The sequence below is a fragment of the Plectropomus leopardus genome, chromosome 11, assembly GCF_026936395.1.
Source record: "Plectropomus leopardus strain MGB_pleo_1.0 chromosome 11, ASM2693639v1, whole genome shotgun sequence".
NCBI classification, from domain to species: domain Eukaryota; kingdom Metazoa; phylum Chordata; class Actinopteri; order Perciformes; family Serranidae; genus Plectropomus; species Plectropomus leopardus.
In genome coordinates, this window is record NC_142186.1 from 20471119 (window position 1) to 20498421 (window position 27303).

Below are 27303 nucleotides of genomic sequence, written 5' to 3' on the forward strand. Positions count from 1 at the left end.
GTATCTGTGAAATACTCCAGCTGTTGCAGGGATGTCCCTGTTGTATCACATGTTTTTAATATGTTGATCTTCCATCAGCGATGAGATGTCACAGTCTATATACAACATTGCCACTGCAGGAAAATCTATTTCAGTCATTTCCCTAAACAGTAACTCAGCTGGAAATTGCGGCAGATCACACAACATGCAACTAGTGGTGTAATGAATCAAACTGATGCAACGTTACCTTAACCAAGCCTTAATTTACTGGCATCCCAACAGTCCCCTGTGGTGTTATTTCTCATCAGCTCCTCCAGTAGTTTCCATTCATTTTTGGTTTAACGTGCTCAGAGTTATTGATGTTGCAGGCAGGAGGTGATGATATACTGAGTGTCCCCTCTGAGTCAGGACTGAAGGACACACAGCTTCAAGGACAATTTCTTCCAAAGCCTGTGGCTGTCATCTCTCACCTCACATCTAAAACTGCATTTGTCAAGGTGTTTATGAAGAAGAAGTGAAACAGCTTACTGGTCCAAATTCCTTTCAGCATTTCCCTAAAGCCCTGAAAACCAAACCATTATTGATATGAAGGAGGAAAAGGGGATGAATGTTAAGCAGCTGCTGCGGTTTATGGAACATGAATGACGTTCATTTCTGGCCTCTACATTTTTGACATAGAAACATTGCATGACACCAGGATGGAATAGAGAAGTGGTCACCAGACAGGGTGAGACTTCTTTGTTGGTGTCACATGTTTCCAAAGTTAGTATGGAACTCAAACTGAGCATACAGCTTTCCTTTAGTGGAAAACTCTGACGCCACTGGTGCTGATAACTATAACTATAATAAAGTAAAACCAACACTTCTTCTACAGTGGCTTTTCCCTTTAACATTTATAGATGACTTGGCTTCATATCTATCCAAATAAGTTATTTACAGAGTGAAATATAGAAAAGAAAACACACGACAGTAGCATAGATAGTTATGAGCAAATCACAAACCCATTTGGGGGAAAAAATAAACGAATGGGGAAAAAAAGAGAAAAGCAGCATTCAATGTAAACATTACATGGAAAGATGTTATTTAAAAGCCCTAAAGCTTGAGTAAATGGCACGAATCAGGGAGTGCAGAGCTAATGCAACGCAGTAAAATACCCTGAAGAGAGCTTTAGACAGTAGCATGGGCACTGGAAGGATGCCAGTCTGCAATGCAATGACCTATGCGTCCTAGGTGTGCTGTGCAATTTTCGAGATAGTTTAGAAAAGGTGCCCACAGCTTATTGCAACCTCTATCATTGCCCCTTTAAGACTGAGCTCAATCCCTCCATCAGCAAAAAATTCCTTGTATCACTAGCTAACATTTGGAGGTCTGGGCTTAACCCACTGAATTAAGATGCATTTTCTTGCTGATAAGGGAAGCTTGTTTAGAAGATGTTTCTGGACACATGTCAAAGAAACACTAAACCTGAAAGACTAGGCTTTATTTCAGTCACATGCGCAACAGTATTTCATTTTTGGATGTATTGTATTTGCATTACATGTGGAAACATTGAATTTATGAAAAAATGTTCCCTAAAATCTAAATATCTCCTCTGAATTAACATTTGCCTCTTCCTCTTTCAGGTTAATAGCATGTGGAGCAGTGATGCGACCGTATGTCGAGGCCAATATATCCCACAAGTCCCACACCACCATCAAGTACTTCCTAAAAATGTGGAGCAGCGTCAGCGAGACACTGATCTTCATCTTTCTGGGTGTGGCCACGGTGGACGGACCTCATGCCTGGAACTGGACCTTCGTCACCGTCACTGTCATCCTGTGTCTGGTGGCAAGGGTCATAGGTCAGCTCTACCACACGGATTTTCACAACTTTCACAGCAGCAACAGAATAATTGTTGCTGCTTTGTGTTTTGTTTGTGTTTGTAGCTAACTTGTGGCAAGATGTCTTTGATAATGTGGTTTCTTTTTTTCTTTTTACACTTGCACATACTTTTTCATGAAGTTCTTTATTGAACGAATTTGTCACTGGCAGGGAATGCAAATCAAAAAGCTCAAAAGCAAAGAAGCTTACATAGATAAATGTATTAACAGACTCTGAAGAGGATTGTAATTTTCACAAAAAAGTTGTCTTTGTGTGTAGAAAAACCTTTCCCAAAAAAAGGGAACTGGGCACACTGACGGAAGTAAATGTCACCATCATGTTTCATCACACAGCTGTCAGTGTGTGAGAGGGAGCACCGGCGAGGATTTCCATGTTGACTTCAGGCTGTCACAGGTCCTTCTGTTGATGATTTGTCATACTAGAGTTATTAGTGTTGGAGAAAGAGGCTGAAAGTGAAAGAACGATGGGGGCATCTTCAGTTGTGCAATCCTGACTTCTTAATTTGACATAGTTTGATTGAGGAGCTGTTGAGCCGTTTAACAAACTTTCCAAACTCACATAAGCTGCCTTTGGCTGACTTGTTGGAGTCAATAATCCTGCAGATTTAACTTGCATCACATGAGACAGGGTCTTGTGATGGAAAACAATACAGTTCTTATTGTCGACAGTTCTTTGTCCTGCTAGTTAGAGGATCATTGCAATGTTTTTTCAGGTTATAGGTTCTTCATATTGTCTTAAGTTTCACTTGCAGGGAAAATTAATTTCCTGCCAGGATTCACACAAAACACACTTAACACTGATGGACAAAACACAAACAGGACATAGCTTACGGGATGCTTCAGTAGGAGGTTTTGCAGTGCAAATAAGCAATCTGCAGACAACAGTTGAGATCTGTCTACCTTTTTACATGTAAATGGCCACAGAGACGAAGGAAACCTTATCTGTCTTGGTCCTCATAACAGGCACTTGTTTGTTTACCATCAATCACACACCAGCAGTGCTGCTAACTAATTTTCCAAAGAATGCTTTAGTGTTTTTAATCTTCCAGGCTGTAGTTGGTTTCCATTTATTTCATGTGATACTAAATTTAAATTGCAGACTTTGCTGGAGAGATGGGTTTTCACTGAAACAACACTATATCTGCAATTGCAGATTGCTTTTTAAAAAGCAGCAGTGCATTACCATGCATGCTTTTTGGGGAGAAAAGCAGATGTGATTTTAACTTTGATGCACCAAAGGGTTGATCCAAATACCAGTTTTGGGCTTCGGAGCTTTAGTGAGAAATATCCACAATTAATCAAAGCTTCGATCGGGAGAAGTGAGGAAACAAGAGGACATGAGTTTTTAGTCGATGTGCCTAAAATAACATGACAGTCGTCCGCTTTTATAGCATGCAGATCACAGTAACATTAGCAGTAATATATAGAAAAAAAGAAAACTTTGCAAGACTGCCAAAATGTAACTGACAGTTTTCAGGTGATTCTCCAAGCTGGTTTTGTAGATTGCATATCTGGCACTTGAATTTTTGGGGGTCATCTTTGAAACTTTGGAACGATTACGGATGTTTGACTTTTCTGACATCTTGCTTGTGTTTTTCTGAGCCTGTCAAAGGCGGTCAAACGGTCATAAAACTAGGCCTATCACTATATTTAACTGCCGTTATCTGACAATAACTAATAATTAGTTTGGATGCAAAATGAATTATTTTGGATTATTATTTGTTAATTGATAGGCTATTTGGGATTTTTGAATACTTATTTAGACTTCAGGTACCATGGCAACAATCAAAGCTTTATAGCATTCCTGTCAGCCCTAATGGACTAACTATATCAAGGGACAGGTCTTTGTAAACTAGTTTGCTGTGTGATAATAAAAAATAGCAACAGGTATGTAAATGATTGGGAAAAGCACACTGAAAATTCTTAGACATTATGTAAAAAAGTATATAATTTTGACCTTCACTGACTTTCTTGTTATTGTCTTAACTTATTTGTCAGCACTGGCATCTTAAAAGGCGAGAAATAATTCCTCCAGATCTCTGTAACACACACAGTTACAAACCTAACTTCACTTTCCCATGTCACTGTCCTGCTCAGGTGTGGTTGGTCTGACCTTTGTGATCAACAAGTTCCGTATTGTCAAGCTGACCACTAAGGACCAGTTCATCGTGGCCTATGGTGGTCTGCGAGGTGCCATCGCCTTCTCCCTCGGCTTCCTGCTGGATAAGAACCACTTTGCCATGAGAGAGATGTTCCTCACTGCCATCATCACTGTGATCTTCTTCACTGTCTTTGTTCAGGTACGAGAAGAGAACGTGTTGCTTAGCACGGCGCGATTATGCAGCCTACCTTTTAACCCTATGATGGGATGTTATCATGAGGACAGTCAATGCGTATATGCAAAGAGATTCCCGCTTTTGACTCATCTCATACAGTACTCTTTGTTTTGAGATGCACTATTCTATGTCAGAGACACTGGATTTTATTTACATGTTTTGTATTTCACTCACTCATTTGCATCTTTCATCACCAACTATGTTGGTTTGCAAAAAACTTTTTGATGGCATTATATTTGCTTAGTAAGACTTATTTGAATTTTTACTTACACCTCTGTTTGAATACCCTGACAAACAAACAAAACCAGCCTGCCTAAGAACAAACGTTTAATTTACAACTGTTCAGTTGAACATTTGTTGAGGGTTGAACATGAGGGACAATCGTGTTTGCAGGAGGTTGGTTTCTTTATTTGATGTTGCAGCAAGCGGTCAGACGTTTCCGGTCTATTTAGTCTTGAAGTAAATCCCTCCAGCTGGTTTAGGAAAATGTAATTTCAGTTCTACTTTGAAGTACGCTGACAGACAGACAGGCAGGCAGATAAACTGCTTCGTGCATTAAATGTGAAACATATGAAGGAGGAATACAAAATATAGTTTACGTAGAGACACAATCCTGCAAAATCTTGTCAGAGTGAACCTTAACATAACAAACACAGCAGCGTAAACTGCATCGGCCCTGCGGCGTCAGATCAGCCAGTCTCCCAGTTCAACTGTAGGAACACTCTTGGATGTGAATTGGACTCAGAATGGAAGCAGCTAAAATAAAACCCTAAAGACGTGTTCTCTCTCCTTGGAGGCGAGATCAGAGACATGTTTTATTGATGCTGCTGGATTCAGCTCTGGCAGTCTGTCTGATGCTGAGACAGATGCAGACCAGGAGAGAAAGAGGAGAGGCCTCTTTCACCTGCAATGTAGCTATTTAAAAGTATGACTCTGTGTGAGTAAGAGTGGGATTGAGTGTGTATTTTTATTTGGTAGAGAGTCAGAGTAGGAGAAGTGAAATAAAAATCTATATTGTGATATATTGTCAGCTTTACTTAAGAATGGTAATGTAAGAAGTTGCAGTGTTTTAGTATCAATGGTGGACATTTCTTTTCTTGTGTTGGTTTACATCTAATGTCATTTTTCTGACTGTTTTTTCTAACTATTGTTAGTTTAATTATCTGGAATTCAGACAGTTTATTCATTAATAAAAACTGCCATTTGAGTAATGTTAGGTTAGTGAGACATTCATAACAAGCTATTTTTTACCAGCTGTAGTGGAGAAAATGTTTCTCTGTATTTATTTGGAACAAGCATAGAGCGCTGAGGGTTCAGTGTCCGTCGAGTGGAGCACAGGTCTCCGGTCTGTACTTCTGCAGGAGACTGTATTTCCCCACAGTAAAACTGAGGCATAGACAAATAAGTACTGCAGAAAGTATGGGTTTTTTTATAGGCTGAAGTAGGCACAAATTAACCCTTTTTTCCTCAGCAAAAGCCAATGGGATTTTTCCGTAGGAATTTGTATTGTTGCTGGAAATTAGATCTGTGACAAACAAATGTTTTTAATATTTACACGTTTGTTCTGCAAGATCATGTTGACAAATGAACACTACTTTTTAATGTTTTTTGAGATGTAAATGCAATCACCAGAGATACTAAGCTAACTTTAGGCTATTAACTGACTATACCACGGTCGCATGACTTCAGCATTGCCACCACAACAAGGCTGTTACAGTGTGACAATGGTCTGTAGTTTCATTCAGCTGTTTATTAGAAACAGTCTTCTTTAAGACATGTAAATGCTCCTAAATTTGTCAGTTGGGTATTTACTGACAGTTTTTACACCACGAAACAAAATGTTAAAATCTCTCAAGCTTGAGTTTCCACAGACCTCTGACCAAAAACCCATTTACTTGGAAACAATGGAAGCCAGAGTACTAAAATGCTAATTAATTTCTGGGTTTAAGGACAGCACACTGAATTTTGCACAAATTGTACTGTGGGGACTCAAACATTCTGGATAAAAATGATTAGAATATTCATTTTCCACTTGTTTAGGACGATTATAGAAGTAATTTAAAATCTTTATGTTGTGTTTTTTGTCGTTGAATTAAAATAACCACAAGTGATAAAAGCAAAGGCGTTTTTTTTGCATTCATGCATGGTAGCAGAAGTGGATGTTATTAAAGAGCAAAAATCTTCTGTCATCCACTTTAGTCTGTAAAAGTTAACCAGATGGCCAGCTTAATCTCTTTAAGAAGCAGAATGATACACTCAGGCGTTCAGGTGCAGACACACACACACACTCACACACACACACACACACAACGGTATAATTCAGCAGTACCCAAACATCGGACTGTTTGATTTTGCTTTCCTGGCACCATTCCTCTGTGGCAGTGCATTACTGACCAGAAATAGACCTTGTCATTACACATGAATACAGCATGATTCTAGTAAAACTGCAATAGAGTTATGTTAAGACACAGTTTTCGACTATCTAGAATAAAAGGTAAAACAACAATAACATTCTCGGAACCAGAATGGAAGAGAATTTGGTTGAACTTTATAACCTGTGTTGTTTGCTTATCGACGTGGGATGAGTGTTTACAAACACTGAAGCTCTTGCTTTACGACCATATTTACAGAACGGCCGCACATAATTAAAGTAGTTCAAACTGAGTTTGTTGATATATGCACTTATCAGTTGTATGTATGACTGCATTTCTCTTGAGGATATAATCACGTTGAAATCCCTGTGCTAACAAGTTACTGCTATGAAGATAACTCTTTGCTGAAAATAAATTACACGATACAGAGCATCAACGTTTTAGCAGTGTCAGATTTCTCTGAAGCTGAGTTTGTTCTTGCAAGAAACATCTCTTTGTCTCTTACATCTTACCCATGCGTATACTTTACAGAGGTCCGTCTAGGCAACAAAGGAAGCATGATATTGATATTGTTTTTGAAATGCTGATAATGGGAAGGATTTCATTTGGATGTGGAAGATGTTGATCTTTACTGCTGTAATCTGTAACTCTCTACATGTTGTCACCCTCTGAAAGTGGCGAGAGATTTACAGCAACGACAACCAGTTTGTTGTGAAAAGCTGTGCGAAGACCTGCTGTGTTTGTTAATAAGCCGTTGCAAAATTTGGGAAATGTGCCAGCTAGTGAAGTGTGATACTACTGAGCTTATGCTTGACTCCAGTAAAACACAACAGTAGTGGCTCAGTTTGAAGTTATCTTTAAGCCACACAGACAGATTATAAAACATTAGAGATAGAAGCTTTAAATCACACTAAAGTCCACATGTAGCTTTCTCATTTCAGTCTAACACAGAGTTGGTGATAAGAGCCTACTTCCATCTTCAGTTAAGGTCAGGAGGTGAATAATGAATAATGTTTTGTTCCTCTCATCCCTCTTGCAGGGCATGACCATCAAACCCCTGGTGGAGCTGCTGGCGGTGAAGAAGAAACAGGAGGCGAAGCGGTCGATTAATGAGGAAATTCACACCCAGGTAAGACCTTACCCCTCGACCCTCCTCAGTCCTCATGATCACAATGATTTCTTGATGGTTCATACATATTAATAACTCAGAGCCTTTTGGTGGGCAGTGAAATGTCAAAATGAAATGACATGTTGTGAACCACATGACATCCTCTGCATAAATTAATTAATAAGTCAACTTCCTCTTTCACAGAGCTACCTTGTTAAGCCACAACAATGCATTCTCACTTACCGCCTTTTTATTTTTATTCTTTACAGAAATTAAAATATTTCTAAGAATACATATTATATAACATTTTGAAATTGAAAAAAAGGCATAGCCAATAAGTAAAGATTGATGTCGGATTGCCTTTCTGATGGCGTTACATATTCCTTCCAGTTGTAGTTATGTAAAATGTCACGTCCTTCTCCAGTAAGAAGCTTCAGAGTCCATTGAGTTTATTAAATTTTGATCGCTGCTTCCACCTACTGGCTGTGTGGTAGTACTTCATCTCATACCAGTAAACTGTTAAAACGCAGTGAATGTCACAGTTTTGTTACCCCTTTGCACACAGCAACAGTGTTTACCATCTAGCTAAATATAACATGGACACACTGTCTCTCTCACACACACGCACACAGTTTTTGGTACTCCAACACATCCGTGACTGACCACCATGCTCCACAATCCCTGAGTCTTTTAAAGCTATTAATACAGCTGAGATAAACGCACCGACACACAGCCTCCTCAGGGACTTTGCAGTAAATCACCAGAGCTTGAGGCTTGAAGAACAGCCTGTCCAATGGGTGTCTCCTCTACTGTAAAACACCAGTGACTAGAGTCAACAGAGCCGCTGAGGAAACAGTCACACTGGGCTACAATCTAGTGCTGAATTCACTTCAGATAGGGTGCAACCCTGTCCTCTGGTATGGAGGCTGTAAATTTTTATTAGTATTTATTTATTTATGTACTTTGACAAGTGGCTCTGTGACATACCTGTCCTACCCATTACAGAGATGTTGCAGATCCTTTTTAGTGATTTTACTTAGCGTTTTTATAAATGTGGTGGGTATGAAATAACAAAATGTACATAGCTATTAAAACATATTACTCACAATGACAATGGTATCCTGATATAAGCACTATACTAATATGTGCAGTAACCCGATGTAACATGTATCATGTATTTCTGCAGCTGAGAAAGAAAATCTAGCCCTAGAATACGTAATTGTTACTACATATGATATTTTTTCCAAATTAGCAGCATTAATCATATGGACTGTTTAATTGCTTTTCTGTTGTGAGGGCAGTAGGTTTGGTCCATGTTTACTTCCTGTCGGGTACTGCATAGACAAACATTCAACAGGAAAAGAGACCCATTAAGAATGTTTGTGTTGTCAAGTTGGAAATTGACATTTTTGTAATGAGGGGCTGCCAAAGGCATAATTTATAACTAGAAATTTTAACTAAATATTTAGTCTTGTTAGAAATAACAAGAGTAAATAGATTATATGGAGACAAACCTCAAACACAATGTCCGACTAAACTTCTCCAATTCCTAACAAAGAACAGCTGAATCTCACTCAGTTCCCTTACTGAGGATTGTGATAGTGGCGAAGATAAATATTGCATATCGTGGCTACCTTTTAGTAGATCATAACATATCTAGTGAATGAGATTAAATTTCACTTCATTGCCAGAAATAATTCTTAAATTTGTCCTGCGTCCGAGGACATCAACCATTTCACATAAATACACATAAATGCAATGATACAAACAACACTTAACCGAACAACAAAGCCATTCAAAAAGTGGATACAGTGCAACATATTACTCATTACACTGAGGTACACTGAGGCTACTCAGAAGCCATAATCTGATTTAATGGGTTTACAGACTGAGAAACAAAATCATTCCTTAACCTGTTCAGTTGAGCTTGTGGGATTTTAAAATCCTTTGTTATGGTAAAAACTAATATTCTTCAAAAAACATGTGAGATGTATGAGACCTATTATTACCAGCCAGAGAGAACATTTTTTTAGTGTACGCAGTTTGGAAACTTGACTCAAGCGCTTCAACCACAATCTTTGAGCAGATACGCAGCAGTCTAGCTTAAAGCTTTACCGAGAGACAACTGTACCATGCACTGATTTCGTAGAAAGTCAGAAATTAGGAAAAACAACAACATGATCTGTTTGTTGGCTCCAAAAGACCTCAGTCTCCTAAGAACGTCAATGTGTTGCAGTACCTAACTACTTACTGGTTAGTATGAACTTGCCTGTGGTTGTCAGTTTTTGATCTACGACAAAGACTAAAATGTGGCCTGCAAGAGACAAGGTAAGGCTTGTTTTTTTGCACAGCTGATTGCAGGAAACTCCTTTTGCAAGGTTATTAAGATGATTGCTTGCAGCCACTACCAGCTGGTTAAGAGGAATGAGGAGTCAGCAGTCAGTGACGGTACACAAAAGTCAATAAAACAGGATTTACAACAATCGTGAGTCACCACAACCATGAGAGGTCCTTGAGCATGAAGTCATAAATACACACAAAAAACAGTACGGACAAATACACACACACACACACACACACTACTAAATACATGATCCCGTCCAGGCTTGGTGGAGATAATAATGGCTAAAAAGTTTGAGAAGTTTTTGCAGCAGCATGTACACCTGCATCATTATTCATATGACACAGACTAAACTAACAGAGTAAACTGGTATAAGAAGAATCTCCAGAGTCCAGGTGTTGGTAGCAAAGGATAAATAAATCTATGACCCAGCATTAATATAACCAGAAAAAAGAATGTATCATAATACACTGCTGTATTGTGTGACCCTTAATCTATATGCATTAACAGTCTATAGAAACTTTTCATACAATTGCCACTTTTTAAAATGACTTTTTTAACCCCACTCCCACGGTGCTGGGCAGCCTTTACATAAATCAGTGTCTTGTGTCAAAGCAGAAGTAAATTCTGTGGCTCTGCTTAATGACTTGTTCCCATAGCAACACTGCCTGTCAGCCTGTCATCTGCAGGCTTAGTCAGAGCACCAGGGCGACCTGCGGTCGGCTGCAGTCTGAACAACAAATGCATCTGTACATTTCTCTGGTTCTCCGAGCAGGCATGCTACCACCGCTAATGAACACTGTCCGCTCGGTCACCTGGCGGCTGGTTGTCTCCCACGATGTCTATTTTAAAGCTCGTCACCTGCTGTTGTTGATAATAATGTTGGCAGTCTTACCTGGGAGGGTGTTTTTACTGCGAGGAACGATAACTGTGGTGAAGCAAGAGGGACAAGATGCTGCTGAGGAACATCCGCAGTACCAGATTGTACCTGTAATCACAGTTGATAACACTGTACATCACAAATTACAGTCTATACACAAAAAATATATTTCACAGTTTGCCACCAAGTGGTACACTGTACATACAGACACTGGAGAAAATGAAAACGAGAAAAATCAGTAAATTCCTTTAAATGCAGCTGCACTAGAGCAGATACTACAAGGAACGTCTGCTATATTACATCTGTGTTTGCTTTGTTTGTCTAATTTTAAAAGGTCATTTTCCTCCTCTTTTTAATCTCCAGTTTCTTGACCACTTGCTGACTGGAATCGAGGACATTTGTGGACACTATGGACACCACCACTGGAAGGACAAGTATGGATTATAACAATAATAATAATAATAATAGTAAACTTGATTTACATAGCACCTTTTAAAACACAGTCACAAAGTGCTTTACAAAATCTAATAAAACACAAGGCAATAAAACAAGCAAAAAGCAATATAAACAGAATTTACATAAGAGAGAAAAACATGCAGTGACGAAGCAAATAAAACCACTGAAAGGTAATTTCAAACAAGTGGGTTTTCAAAAGTGATTTAAAAGATTAGATTGAATTTGCAGCTCTGATCTCGTCAGGCAGGTAATTCCAAAGTCGTTCCAAACTGCAAAAGCCCCGTCACCTGAGAATTAATAGAGACCAAGAAAAAACAACAAGAAAAGATGCCTCTGAGGATCTGAGGGTGTAAGAGGGACTAAAGGGAAATAAAAGGTTTGTTATATAACAAGGCCTCACAGGGCTTTGAAAGTGATCAATAAAATCTTAAAATCAATTCTCAAAGGAACAGGTAATCAGTGTTGCAATTTTAAAGTTACTAATTTGTACTCATCAGCGGAGAATGTGGGGTACATTATTTTCATTACTAATGAATCATTTGACTGTAAAATGTTAAGCATGATGATAAATGCTCTTCAGGTTAGCTGTGCTCATATTAACAAAAATAAGTACATCTTGGACTCAGAAAACTGTGAGCTTGAGTAGTTTCTCTTTATTTGTCAGAATGGTCAATGAGAGAATAACTCTGGCTGTAAATGTGGAGCTATTGGCATAAGTGATAATTTCCAACATTTAACCTCTTTTTGTCTGTATAATATGCACCATTAGTCAAACCTCACATCTCTCTCTATCCATTTTTCATCCATATGGTGGCCTGTTTCATCTGTTACTCATCTTTTCCCCCCCAGACTGAACCGCTTTAACAAGAAGTACATCAAGAAGTGCCTGATTGCAGGCGAACGCTCCAAGGAGCCACAGCTCATCGCTTTCTACCACAAGATGGAGATGAAACAGGCCATTGAGCTGGTGGAGAGCGGAGGGGGAGTCAAGCTGCCTTCTGCTGTGCCTTCCACAGTTTCCATGCAGTGAGTACTGAATATATGTATACTCACTGTGTCTCTGCTTTACAGCACTCAGAATACCAAACTGTCAAACTAAACATCCTTAATCCTACAATAACTTTTTTGTGTGTGAACAAAATAAAGCAGTTAAAGAGCAACATTACTGTTCATGTAGAGCCATGTCTCTGGCCACATGTTGGATGAAATTTCAACATTCAGTCTCTTTTACATCAGATTCTGGTTCTTGTCAAAATTTGGGGCAAATTTCTGGCTTTTTATCTGCTACACGCTACACTTTATTCACCAGCTGCTTTTTGGTGCTGAGCAGGTATTGTACAGTGGGTTGTCAAACCAAAAAAAGCTATTAGAACCAAAACAGCAATGAGCTGAAACTCAAAAATGGAGGGGAGATGAAGATTTGTGTGATAATTCTCTGCAGGTTCATCATTATGAGCAGTCCTTTTCACAGTGTCATTTTATACATTGTAACTATGAAAATACTGATTGTATGCAATATCAATTCATTGATAGTTTACCATACTATACTCATTATTTGAGTTAACTTTGATGCAAGGTAATAATCTGGCCAACCCGATTAAACAGACCCTGTTAAAAATCTCAGTAGTTTCAGTCAGAGCTACAAATGGAGCAGGAAGTAACTGTTTCATTTCATGTGTTGCTTTACATGGCCAACACTGCACTCCATAGTCTGTCTGTCATGGCTTAAATAACTTCCTGAGTTTTATTTCATTTTTATAGTTAAGTTGACTGAAAATCTCCTTTTAAGGTAGCACAACACTGCAGCAGCACTGATGGCTCACAGTTGTGAGCTGTCTTATAGCTGCTGTTACATTAACAGCACTTTAATCATCACTTCCTCTGTCATGTTGAAAGTGGTGAGGAGTCTGAGGTTTTCAATACCCAGTGTGCTTGTACGCTGTAATCTTTGAAAAAAAGACTCATTAATTTCACATCTGCAGTATCAAGTAGTGAGTGATAAATTGCTAAATTAAGCTTTGGTCAGTGTTAATACCCTGTGTGAGTCACTCGTGCTTAAATGTTAATAAAAGCTGGAGACCCTTGGATACACTGGTGGGGATCCTCACAATTCACAGTTAGTTTGCTCACCAGTTTAGTAGGAATGATATTTTCTTTTTTCACTTGATGGCTCTCAAACCAAGAATAGACAAAGTCAAACCTGTCTGCAAAATTATTTCAGCAGTACGAACAGTAACAGCATCACTTTACAGTTAACAAGCCACTTTCTTTGCTGAAATTGAGTATCCAATTATTGAAAGAAATACTGTTGAACTGATAAATTATTTTTCCTGGTCTCTGTCCTAAAAACACTTGCTGCTCAATTACACGAGCTGTTACTGACAGCTCACACTGTGAGAAACTCTCCGTCAGTCATCTGATCAGCAGATACCAGGGGGAAATCATTAAAGGGAAATGGGATTTCAACAGTTTCATTATTATCACATTGTTGATTATCATGTGTTTCACAAAAGCACACTTGATGTGCGTATGTGTCAGTACTGCATATTGATAAAGTTTTTCCTGCACATTTCTCAGGAACATCCAGCCCAAGAAGCCTCCTCCTGCCAAGCCTGCAGAGAGAGCGCTGCCCCAGCTGCCTAAAGGCCGAGAGGAGGAGATCAGGAAGATCCTCAGGAGTAACCTTCAGAGGACGCGTATGAGGGTAACATTCCTCAATCAACTATAATACAAATCTTATTTGTTTCAGCTAAAGACGTATTGTCTTGTATTACTGGGAGTTCAGAGCATGTCACTGGTCATATTGATTTGTACTGATAAACAAAGTGCTTCATCTGGTATATTAGGCTACAGTGTATTGATTTTGAGAGAGGGAGAATTAAATTAGTAGCTACTCATACAGTGACTTATACTGACTTTGATTTTTGGGGACACAAAAGCAATTCTCATTGATTTGCACAAGCTACAAGCATTGTCCTGTTGTGGTCAACATGTCCTCCTCACATGGTTTTATTAGGCATTGAAATAATTTGTACTAAAAGGCTTTGATTGGGTTGAAATATATCAGATAAATCTTTTAAAATTCTTAAAATGCTTAAAAAGGGGGAAGTAGGATTTTTAAAATTGTTTTATCTGATGTTTTGTTGTAAATTCTCAAAAAAAAGTTGTTAACTTCTACTTTTTAAGAATAATTTTCTGAATGCCTCCAGCATTAATGTCACACATGATCAGGATAGTGGAACCAACAATATTCATATTTTGTTTCCAGCCCAGATGCTCGGAGCACAGGGTCCACTGTCTGCGTGCTCATTGTCACTGGACTTTGTATGATGTGGGGAAAAGCAAATATCATGAAAATGAGATATTGAACCAAGAGTTTGCTACATGGTTAAAACTGGTAAAAAGAAGGGCATGTGAGGCTCAGTGTACTTTATGGACAAAGTTTTTCAAACTCAGAATCAATGGAATCAAGGCCATAGAATCCCACATACAGAGTGAGGAACATAACATCGTCAAATAAACTCACTAGAAAACCAGTTTTCTTCTATGCTTGTTTCCACCATGAGACAACAGGTTTATGCGACAGGAAACTTTTCAGCAAAATTGTCCCAGATTCTAAGTGATAGATGTTGCTTCTTTGTTAATTCTATTTTGGTTATTGGAAAATTGGTCTTAAATGTCACTCTGAGTGACATTAAGTCTTAAAAAGTCTCATAACTAACACTGTTGTATCATTACTTCTGCAGGCCGTTAATAATCAGAAACAAACAAAACCCTTTCTTTCAAATACCTTTGTTTGTTGTTCAGGACATTTTCCTCTTAAACTGAGTTGTTTTATGTGTCTTTTCTCTCTTAGCTGCGCTCCTACAACAGACACACTCTGGTGGCTGATCCATACGAGGATGGCTTAGGTGACTTCCTTATGAAGAAGCAAAAGATGATCGAGCTGGAGAAGAAGGTATGATTATCAGCCTCAGTGAGGGCATCCCCTCTTAAATAAAGAATCAGTTTGAGCCAGCTGTCTGCTGAGTCAAATGTCACTGACACCTGGACACAGCATGATTTATCAAAACAAGTGTTGATTAGTCAACTCTAAAGGTGATATTTTATGATACCATAGCAGTGCCCCGCAGAGACTGTTACACAGTCAGAAAATCAGCAGACATACAGTAGGCTCTGAAAATTCAACAGATGAAGAGCAGCTAAATGAGTCAGCCAAAACTATGATTAGTGTTCTAATTAGAGTCCACCTTCAGTCTCCTAAATTAATTTTCTCGACACAAACGGGGGCTGATTTATTTGCTCAGTTGAGTGGATCCACCACTAACTTCCATTTCATCAGCCTGTAATTACATAATGAAAATAGACTCTTGTTTTGGGTAAACTGAATGTGCTAGAAGCGACTGTGAACTCATGAGGATTTCTGCATAGACTACCAGCAGCACATTATTTTAATGAAGTTTCTCTGAGATATTGATCAATGGCAAATTACTGTTTGGCTGCAACACTTCAAAAACAACAAACGAGCCAGAATGTGTATTTCCTGTATATATTATTGATAGTGAATGTTTACACAAGTTGCATTATATAACTGTTACATTCTGATTATATGCAGAAGGTGAAATCATCCCATAAATGAACCATATGCCTGTTTTCTCAGATAAAAGACATGAATAACTACCTGACGGTGCCTGCTGCTCCCCCTGACTCCCCAACCATGTGTAGAGCCAGACTGGCCTCAGGTAAACACATCCATCTTAGCCACAGCCAAACGCAAACACTCGATAGTTACCACCATCATACTGAGAGTTACTACGTGAAACAATAGAAGAAAACCCGCCATGTCACTGACGGGACCCACAGAGATGAAACATTATATTTTGTGAGGCTCATGATGCAGCTGCCACAAACTAATAAACACATTAGAGAGCACTGTTCACAGCTGCAGCAATAGATATTTCCCCACTAATGGAAATACGTTTGCATGTGGCAGCCGGCATGTAAACCAGTGTGTGGTTTCATTTTAGGCATAGATGCTGATTTTAAACCTGCTCAGCAGCAGAAAGGGAACAAAAACTGTCCAGGTATGTAGTGAGTGTAGAGAAGATTCGTTTTCAGTTGTGATGACCTAACAGCAATCCTAACATGCATGTGTCAATTATGTTGCTTGTTAACGTTCATTAATTATTCATCACTAATAAGGGGATCTCATGACGGGATTGACGAGGCCAGACTCAGACGATTTGTTGTAGCTGTTTACTAGGGCTGTAACTGTTCGAGTATTCGTACCGAAGCGTCAAGGTGCGGGGGTCACGGTTCAGTGCAAGCAGCCGCATGCAGCATACATGGTTTGTAGATTAGAGCATGCAAAGATATAACCCATATAGCATATGCAGATTAGAGCTGCAAAGATTAACCAATCAATAAGTTATAAAATAGGTCGGCTGAGGAGTGCTGCTTTACATGTATGGATTTTAAAACACTGGTGCTCTTTGGATCCAAGGACAAAAATGACCAAAAAAGAAAGGAGAGGTTACACCTGGTATTTATTTTGTCATTATTAATTTCACAATGTATAAATCAGTTTAAGTAATTGTTTTTTTAAGAAAGAAAAGGTCAAAATTCTCTGATTCAAGCTTCTTAAATGTGAACATTTTTCTTGTTTCTTTACTTTTCTATGTCAGTAAGCTAAATATATTTGGGCTGTGGACACAACAAGACATTTGAGGATGTTGTCTTGGTGCAGGGAAATACTGAACTACTTTTTTGCCATTTTCAGACATTTTACTGACCAAAAATTGATTGCATAATCAAGAAAGTTTTAGTTAAGTAGTTGCATCTCTAATGTAGATCGATGCACAAAATGTGTAGCCAAACTTCTCAAGCCCAAGTTCCACCGAGAAACTTTTAGCAGTACGCTGTCAGCAACATGCACTGAGGTTAGCACAAGCTAAATGGTATGGAACAATTTTCCTGTTGCACAAGTTTTTGTTGTTGTATTGCTTTGTTGTTGTTGTTGTTTTTGTCTCTATTAATTTCAGGTTTCATATCATAAGAGCTGCTTATCAGTTTTAGTCTATTGTGACCTGCTGCCTTTAAGCAAAGTGTTCGTTCAGTTTTTGTACGGTGTGATGCAAAGGTTTTTGAAATCTTTCATATTTCCATGATGACATTAATTTTTCCAAAGTTAGCAGTGGACAAAATGCTGCCTCAGTCCACAGCAGCAGGATTTTATCAGTCTTTGACACTCCTGTATGTTTAAAATAAGTAAAATGAAACATGTCCTTATGCACTGGGATTTTTTTCCACCGTACCAAACCGTGACTCCTGAACCTGGGTATAAACCCAACCGAGCCTTTTTTTGCACTGTTACACCCCTACTATTTACAGATTAGAGTCAAGCATGATATATGTTGGTTTTACAGCTTGTGCATTTCGTCGTTCGAGATAAAATTGAAATTATTTCCAGCATGTGTTGCATTATAAGTATTTATGACTTTCTTTGCATTATTTTGTTGTGTTGTGATATATTCAAAGATTTTGGCGCCTGCTAATGTCAAGTTCGTGCAGTGATCGTAAAATTTGTAGCTTTGTTGACCTTATATTTGTTGATTGCATTTCTCTCCCCCGCGCACATCCTATGTTCATGCACGCAAATGGCATGAGGGAATAATATTCAGTCGGTGTTTAAAGTTTTGTCAAAGCTGATTTCCTGAAATTGAGCCCTTGTCCTGCCTGTAGACCCACAGGCCTACAGCGTAAAGCCGGGGTCAGACAGTGTGCCGACCATCCAGGTAGACCTGGCGTCCCCTCAGTCTCCAGACTCTGTTAACATGATGGATGAGTTGAGACGAGCTGGCCAGCAGCAGCAGGACGAGGAGCAGGGCCTCATGATGAAGCCTCCCTCAGGACCTAACAAGCCAGGTGAGGCAGACACAGGCAGAGACCAGCAGAAGCTGATGAGGTGCCTGAGTGACCCCGGTCCCAGCGCGGATGAGGAGGAGGACGAACCCTTCCTGCCTTGATATGGCAGACAGGATATGGAGGGGTCAGGCTGCATGCCCTCACTGATTAGAGAAGAGGGGGCTGCTTCACCGCTCTGCTCTAAATAATCTCTTTGGTTCAGAAACCAAACAAGCCAAAACTGCTAATGCTGTACGAAACCAGAAACAAAAAGCAAAAGAAGATTGTCTGAAAAAAGAAAGAGCCATTAGTTTAGTATCATCGCTCTTTATTTTTTTAGACGGGATCTGAACAGCAGTCGCTGCTATCTGAGATATGGTGGAGTTTATGGTTGATAGTCTGAGACATTCAGGAAAGAACTATGCATTACCAAAGGTTTGGACTGTTTTAGTGTCAGATTTTGTCATTTTTACTTTAGTGTCAGACCGTTTTTCTTTTTTAATGACTGCATAGTTGTTAGTTTTTATGTTTATTCATGATTTTTCCACTTTTTCTGTCTTCAAAGCTCAATTCTTTGAGACATGCTGGGCCTCTAGTCCTAAATTTAATTCACAAAGCAAACTGCTTCAATCCAGTTTTCTTTTTCAAAGACGGCACTTGAGTCGAAAGTGCTTGTTTTAATCCAATATCTCATTAAAACTGTTCTTTCATTCTGTCACTTGAAATTGCTGGATATTCAAACATTTAGAGTGTATGTAGTTTAAAATCTTTGGCCTTATTTTATGTCAACCTTTTCACTTGGTGCATTTTAAGCTCGGTCTTTTTTAAAAAGTGTATTTTTAATTTCAGGGGTACTAACATCTGTTTGCAATCACAGTTTGTTCCAGTGTGCTTGAGATCGAGGCTAAAAGCTGGATGTTTTTAGTCACTGTGTAAAAGAACCACAGTTCTTTGTAGTCGTGCTTAGGACCTGCGGCCTTGTCCTGCAGCATTGGAGGAAGTAATGTGGACTTAAAAAACTGCAATCATTTGCAAATATTTCTGACCTATATTCATTTGAAAACAATACAAAGACAAGATAGTGGATGTTCAAAATGTAATTAGCTTTATTTTTTGTAAATTTACACTTCTGAATTTCATGCTTGCAGCACATTCTAAAAAATTTGGGACAGGGGCATGTTTCCCACTGTGTTGTATCACCTTTTCTTTTGACAACACTTAATAAGCATTTGGCAGCTGAGGACACTAATTGTTTCCCTTTCTTGCTGGATATACGACTTCAGTCGCTCAACAGTCCAGGGCCTCAGTTCAAATTGCTTCAGGCATCACGTTCAGAATGGGTGTTTGGCCCTGTTTACACCTTCTATTAACATGTGTTTTGGATGATCAGATCTAATGTGAAAAGCTCCAGGTACCGGTGTGAATGCATCCAGTGCATCCTCTATGCGTCTTAAGATCCGATCACTCAGACCACATTCATAGGTGGTCTGTGCAGCATATGGCCACATTCTTTCAGGATTGTAAGCTACTATGTCAGGGGTCACATTCAAGGACCGCCTACTCAGATCGTGTCCTTGCTTATCAACTCCCCGCCAGTAGAGGCGGCACTGAAGGACCATCCACGTAGCCACTATCCTCCCAGCAAAAAGTCACCTCAGTGTCTGTTAACTCAAGCTTACACAGCAGCAGCTGTTAAACAACCCCAAGAAACTCACACCAAAGTCAGAACAACCCGACCCTGTCCGTTAATAACTGTTTGGTAGCAGCTAGCCCTGCCACTCTGTGTGTGCTGGACCTTAAAATACATCCAGGTTGCGGGCAAAGTCTCACCAGTTTGTGTGTAGCACGACAAACCTCCTGCCAGTTAAAAACAACAATACGTTTGGCCTTTGCAAATGTAGTGATGTATAAGTTTATTTGACTATAGAGAAGAAAGTGGGATCCAATCGCAAGTGGTCACTGAAGATGGATGTGGAGACGTGTTCTGATGCTACGTATAAAAAGACATGAATTTACTCAAGACGCATGATACATGATACAGTGTGATAAAACAGGCTCTATATTTACAAAAACAAACTTTATCAGTTTGAACATCAAATCTATTGTCTCTGTGCTGTATTCAATTGAATATAGGTCAAAAAGGATTTGCAAATCACTGCATTCTGCTTTCATTTACATTTTACGAAGCGTTCAGCTGTTTTTGTACTAGGGGTTGTACAATCGTGGAGTAACGTTGAGTGTTCGGGCGACAGATAGTGATGCAGCGCAGAGGTTTTGATGTCATTGATCAGGTTTGATTCCCCATCCAAGTCTTCTGAAGTTAAATCACGTGTTGTCACGTTTCTGTGTAGATGATTTGTGTTTTACCTCAGTTTTTGAACACCCTTTAAAGCTCACGTAGGGGTTAAGTTGTCAGAGTAGGTGTCTCTCTTATTGATGTAGTGAATAAGTGCCCATCTAACACCTCACCTTCACACTCCTCATATTTTTTTAACTTTAGGACCACATGAGCTGATTTTAATAATATCGGATGAAAACACTCACTTCCTTTAACATGCCTGTTTGCGTTCTTCAGTTTAATGGCCTTAACAAGAAGCATTTGTGCTCCACATCACTGTTCAGCTCGTTGCACCACAAGTGGAGATTAGTTTGTACAGGAATCCATCCACACCTCTTGAAATCTAAGACTATAGGCATGACATGGCAAAAAATAGTAATTCTATGCAGTATAGATGTGTAAAATATGTAAATTAATGAAAACATCCTATATTTATGAATACCCTTTAAAACTGAACTCTTGTTATCTTGTAAAAATGCAACACATTGAGGCAAAACACTGCAAAATTCAAAGCTTAAATCCAACACGGGCATTAAAATATACTGTCACAAAATAGTTTTTGGACATCTAAACGAGACTGCAAAGTTTCATCTGCGGGCACGGCAGCATAGTCTTGTGTTTTGTTGATACCGTAGGTCTTTCTCTGCTGTGCTGTATGCTGTTGTACAGTGTGTCACATACATTGGGTGTCTTTTTTTTAAACGACCGGTCCGTGAATGGGAACATGAAATGATTTGTTTTAAAGTGTTAATGCGATGATTTGCTTATTCATATCCATTTGAACACCTTGTGTGCCACAACCAACAGATGTAAGATGTATGTAGATAGATTGTAAACCCACACGTATTCTTTCAGCAAAATCACTTCACTACATAAACAGTGTAGTTTCTTCATCCAAAGACAGAACGCAAACTTGAGCACTGAAACAGAGTCTCTCCCTGAGTGAGTCACTGCTCCAGTTTTCTGGCTGTGTTCTAGATCTTAGTGACCATTGAATCCTTCCTGATCCTCTTACATCCAGAAGGCTTACATTACAGCTGAGAGCAACGAGCAGAAAACCCTGACAGGTTGTTGTTCTTTTTCCTTAACTCTTCTTCTCTAATACATCTCTAAATGGCTTGCTGTGCTTACTATAGCGAGGGTAAGAGGATATTTTCTGTGCACTCATGTAAATCCGGGTGTGTAACTGTGAAAATATGAGCGTACTTGTGCTGTTGTCGAGTGATTTTGGTCCCTTTTGCCCCTGACAATTTTCCTGCTCCCCAATTTCTTAAAGGATAATTTCAGCTGAGAGTTGGGAGGGTCAAACCTTAAAGCATCTCATTTCCCTGTCTCGACCAAATTTAATTTACTGTCGGAAATGTCAGCGTGTGTGACGGAGTGCTCCAGTGGAGAACTGTGCTGAAAATGTCAACAAGGACAGGGTCAAAGAGAGAACGGTTGTTTAAAACCCAAAAGTGACAAGCCAAATGACATGCAGCACTTTGCCCATCTTCAAATCCTCCTTTTATTGCTGCTTAAAGGACAGTGATACTGAAACGCTGCGTTGAATTTATGAGGTTCTAAAATGGTGTATAAACTGCAGCTACAAGACGCCCGAGAACTGTTTCACTCCATCAGTGAATGGTTGCTTAATGCACTGCTGTTGGGAATGTTTCTGTATCATCTTCCAAGATGCTCTTTGATTTGACTTCAATTTTATGGCAGGTTGTTGCTCATTTAACCCTTAAGAGCTCTGCGGAGACTGATAAGTAGGTTTAATGAATGTTGCAGCAAGTAATGCATTGTAAACACACTTCCACTTCTGAATACATGTAACTGTGTGTATGCAAAGCAGGTCAGTCTCAGTGAATATGCATCATGCTCTGTAGATGGTGTGTTTTTCATATTAAAATGGATGATGAAAGGTCCAGTGTGTAGGACTGAGGGGCATCTCTTGGCAGAAATTGAATATTATATAATAAGTATGTCTTCTGTAGTGTATAAATCAAAATATGACTTGTTGTATTCATTAATTAAAAATTAATTAATTTTCAACTGACTTAAGTTAATCTTTCAAACGCTCAGAAAAAAGATTCATAAAAGCCCACTTCTCATGTCTGGCATTGCCTTGTGAAATCTCAAAATTATCAGTGACATCTTTTTTTTGCCTTTTTTTTTAAAGCAGTTTAATAAATAATTTTTCTTAAACTCATCATGATGGTAATCCAAACTGTGGAATCTCACATGCAGATTGAGAAACACAAACATTTTCCAGAAAACAGGCCAGAAATCCTGGATATGTCCTTGTTTAATTTGGGTTGTTGGAAAATTAGTCTTAAATTTATTTTCAAACATTAAAAAAGTATTAAAAAGTCTTAAATCTAACTTGCCGTAAGCTGTAAAAACTCTGTGTTCTACAGTAGCCCAGAACAGACAAACCAGACAGTGGCTGTAGATGGGGCCATTTGCCTTTTTTCCTGTCAGCCACCGTAGTTCTTCTACACGCTCAGAACATGGGAGAAGTTTCAGTTCCTCAGCCGTATCACTAGATGCCACTCTATCCTACACACCGGACCTCTAACATAAATTGGGGGGATGTGTCAGAAACCAAAATCTTCTAATTTAAATTAAAACTAACACCAGAAGAAGACGTCAAGTCCCTGATTACTTCACATTGTCCCAAAGACTTTTAACGTCTCTGAAAGAAAACACGCTATTTTCATACTTTTGTTTTTTAAAACCAAATGCATCGTTCTGGGCAAACATTCTCGCACCTCGGAGGGAAATGTTTGGCTCAGGAAACCTTAATCTGAAGCCATACAGCCTATAGAAGAACCTATTTCATTGTATTCATATATTATAATGTCTCAGACTCACATCATGTTTGCCTTCGTTTAACTGGAATGGAAACTTTTACATTGAAATCGCTTGTGTCTTCAGGTGAGCACTTGCTGTTCATAATGTCCACACTGGATGTTTTTCTTGGCAGTCATGGCAGATTTCATTGTGTTGGACTGAACTACAACACTATTGTCTCACCAGCATTCAATCAGCGATAACTTTTGTCTTTGCACCTGTTTGCTTTATTATGTGCTTTATTTCTTTAACTGCTTTATTTTGCAATAAGTTTGTTTGCTTTACTGGGATATTTAAGTCCCTTGCTTATATTTTCAAGTGCTTTATCTGGATGTGTGTGCATTACATCACTCCATGTGCTTTACAGAAGTTTGTAAGCTTCACTGTGGGTTTTTTTCCACCTCATGTTTACCTTTAATGGCACTTCGGAGGCATTTGTCACCCAAACTTTAAACTGTGGATTTCAGGCTCGAGTAGAAAGAGGCTGATTTACAGCTATAAACTCTAATCAGTACAGATTACAAACGTCACACTCAGATTCTCTTAAAGTTAGATTGTTCCATTGGGAGAGTGAGGCGAAGGCATCAATTACAATCAGCTTCACATACAAACAAGACATTTACCTTAAAGCGCCACTGCAGGGTTTTTTGCATGTTTTAGAGGAATGTTTTTGTTGTTTTTTCCAGGTATCCAGGCAGCCATTAGTTTCCATTCATTCACCAGAGCATAACACACTTTGCAGAGACTGTGGACTTGCTATTGCAGATTCATTCAAATCAGCCTAAAGGATAGATTCACTTTCTCTTTTTCCATTTTTATCTTTAAACCATATTGGCATGCTCATATGTACGTGTTAACAGTTTATGGTTGCTGTATTTGTTTCTCCCGTCCCTACTAGCTGTGAAGCGATTACATTCTAAGGTGATTCAATTGAAGAGATGGGGGACAAAATCTACGGTCCTCAATTTGGAAGACATGTACTTTATTTGTGTAATTCAGGCTGCTGAATGCTCCTATCATCTTCTGTGACAATCTTCTTTTTGCATTGTTTGACCCTGGATTTTGTCTCCAGTCGCTTCAGTGGAAATTGATTTTCGAAACATCGTCGTGCACAGGTCTGATTTTCAAGACCTGCACCCACCCTGCCACATGCACATATGACCAAACTGCAAATCCTACAATGACCTCTTCAAATAATTCCATAAGGCAGCGGGTTTGAAGTGATCATTTTGAGACATTTTATACATGTGAAACTGAAATATCGTACTTCCAAACAAATCCAATTCAGGAAATACAATTGAAACGCATGTTTTGCTTGTTCTTATAATATTGAGCAGAACATCTCCACAGTGATCTCAACATGCCTGTTAGTCACACATCTGTTCAAAGCGACTCTCACAGTAACTTAGTGTAATATATTTATCATCCAACACTTGCGATGTGACCCACATGATGTTTTTTTCACCCAGAGCTGAACCTGGAAATAATATTAAGACAAAATACCATCTAAATATAAACCTAAAAAATTAAAACCCATCCTTTAAAAGTACAACAATAAAATAAATGGTTGCCAGAACAGTAGGAAAAAACAGATACAAAATCATATACACTACAGTACTACAGTGTGCTTTGAAAAACTGCTATTTGTACTTCATTGGATAAAATATGTAAAAAACCCTGCTATGTTCCCTTTTGTTCAAGTGGAAACAGACAACTCCCCCGTAGTGTTTTAAAAGTGATCTTACTGTCGGCGCTACTGTCACAAAGACAACCAGATCACTCTGTTTTCCTCAGAGCCTCACAACTACCAACAACACAGAAAACACCCACAACATTTTGTTTTTCACAATAACTTGAGTTGTTCCTTGTCTGCCGTTTCTGTTACTGCAAAGAACCCACATTGTTACTCTTTAGTAACTTGGGAAAGCAACTGGGGAAAATAAAAGCACCATCCTCACCCTGTTTGGGCTGCGCGGTGTCTGAAACAGTCCTTTTTTGTTGCGTATGGAGCCTTCATTTTCCCGAGAGGTCGTACCTGATGGCAGACAGAACTGCATAAACTGCAAGTTTATTTAGGGAACCGAGCTAAACACAGATAATTTATATCAATTACATTGTACAGTCAATATTCACTTCATAATGATAACTTAGAGCAAAAAACATGTATTTCCACATAAAGCACCGTAACATTTGTCAGTGAAAAGGTTACAGTTACACTGCAGAAGAACATTTGACCCTCTCCAGTTAAAGAGGCAGTAATCAGTGTGTGACTCACAAACACACGTCATCAACATAAAGACCCTGCGGTGTCGATGCTCCACCACCCAAAGACTGTTTTCCTCCCTCTTTTACCTCATTGTTCTCCAGCGTTTTACACCACACCGAGCACTTTACAAAGCTGTACCTTATCTCATAACGCAGTTGTTAAAGAGAGCAATAAGTGGCTTTAATGTAGTGTGTGCATTGTGCATGGTTATCAGGTGACACATCATGGGGAATGAATTGTACTTCATGATGGGCCTTATAAAGAGGAGTGTTTCTGGGGTTTTTTAGTCCTAAAGGGTAGAAGCTGGGTTTTAAATTGTGAATACCATGCTCTGACTCAATGAAAGAGTGAATTATATTTCCCTTTTATCCATCATTTGTTTTCTTTATCTTCATGTGTTTGAATTTATGTGTCAGTCAATTATTTGCAGTTTGCAAATTTCAATTTTGCAATAATTAAGATTTTTTTATTTTATATACACATAAATGGATATATATATATATATATATAAGATAAAAAAAAAACATCTGTATTAGAAATTTATTATAATAATGTACAAATCAGAATCTGAAAGATAACAAGTGTGCACTCTCTTGTTGATTAATCTTTAGATTTCAGCATTCCATTCCTGTAATGACCAGAAAAACTAACAACCCGAAATGAAACGACGTCAGAAACTATATACCAAATTAAAGTTTTACTTTATAGCAACACTGTGTCCGTGTCTCATGATTTCAGGAAGATGCCTCTTTGTCTAACTGAATAACTGCTTGTTTCAATTCAAGATTTTTTTTCTTCTTTTCCCGATGCAGATATCGATATTTGAACTTGCCTATCTACCGATATAGAGTAGTGATCCTATACCATTGCTTTAAAACAGTAACAGCTGTATTAACCCTGTGAGAATGTGATTCCTTTCATAGTTGTACTGGCTCAGGTTAAACCTTTTTTTAGAACATGAACAAATATATATACAGAGAATGAATGCCATAGAACTTTATTTCATCCAGTATTAAATACTGCCAAATTTCTGACATTGGCTAATAGTTAACTTTACTATATGTAACCAAAAAAAATTTCTCACTACTCTAAAAGAGCAAAGAATTTATTTCTGGGAGAACTGCAATTTTGTCCATTTTCTAAACTTTAAAGTTTGTCAATACATCGCATGGTTTCGGATCAGTGCATAGACTCATGTAGCCTACTTGCCAATACACTGGCATTGGTATCTGAACAACTCTAGTGCTGATAAAATTGATTTCAGTATTCTCATATCTTAGGACAACAATCAAGTTTACACATTGTTGTAAGAAGAATTTAGGCTTTTGGCTTGAATGCCTCCTCCCTGGAATATGAAAAAGTCTCAAAAATGGACAGGTAAGGTAGCATAAAAATGGAATTACTAAGGTAAAGTATGTCCAAATAGTAGGCAACTGTAAAAGTGAAGTATTCAGTTACTTTGCAGTATTGTACGAAAGCAGGTGTCTAACTTGCTTGTGTGCCTTAGAGTAATAATATGCAGAAAAAGGGAAAAGGGAAAACTTCAGAATCAGAAAAGGATCTTGAACCACATGTAATAACCTCTTTTGTCCAGAAGGGAGAGTGC

At 38.6% G+C, this 27303-nt stretch overlaps 1 protein-coding gene across 2 annotated transcripts in view; it reads left to right on the forward strand.

Moving 5' to 3' along the window:
- slc9a1a (solute carrier family 9 member A1a) overlaps window positions 1-26408 on the forward strand; it is a 43030-nt gene extending 16622 nt beyond the window's left edge. Inside the window, exons 4-13 of one of the 2 annotated variants that reach the window (XM_088084267.1) lie at window positions 1602-1819; window positions 3957-4159; window positions 7607-7696; window positions 11260-11330; window positions 12202-12378; window positions 13930-14056; window positions 15209-15310; window positions 16013-16094; window positions 16380-16436; window positions 18094-26408. In XM_088084267.1, the coding sequence (XP_087940393.1) occupies window positions 1602-1819; window positions 3957-4159; window positions 7607-7696; window positions 11260-11330; window positions 12202-12378; window positions 13930-14056; window positions 15209-15310; window positions 16013-16094; window positions 16380-16436; window positions 18094-18377 (1411 nt within the window). In that variant the 3' untranslated portion in view covers window positions 18378-26408. The remainder of the gene's footprint in view (window positions 1-1601; window positions 1820-3956; window positions 4160-7606; window positions 7697-11259; window positions 11331-12201; window positions 12379-13929; window positions 14057-15208; window positions 15311-16012; window positions 16095-16379; window positions 16437-18093) is intronic. The other variant, XM_042490267.2, reaches the window with a different exon arrangement.
- The last annotated feature ends 895 nt before the right edge of the window (window positions 26409-27303 follow it).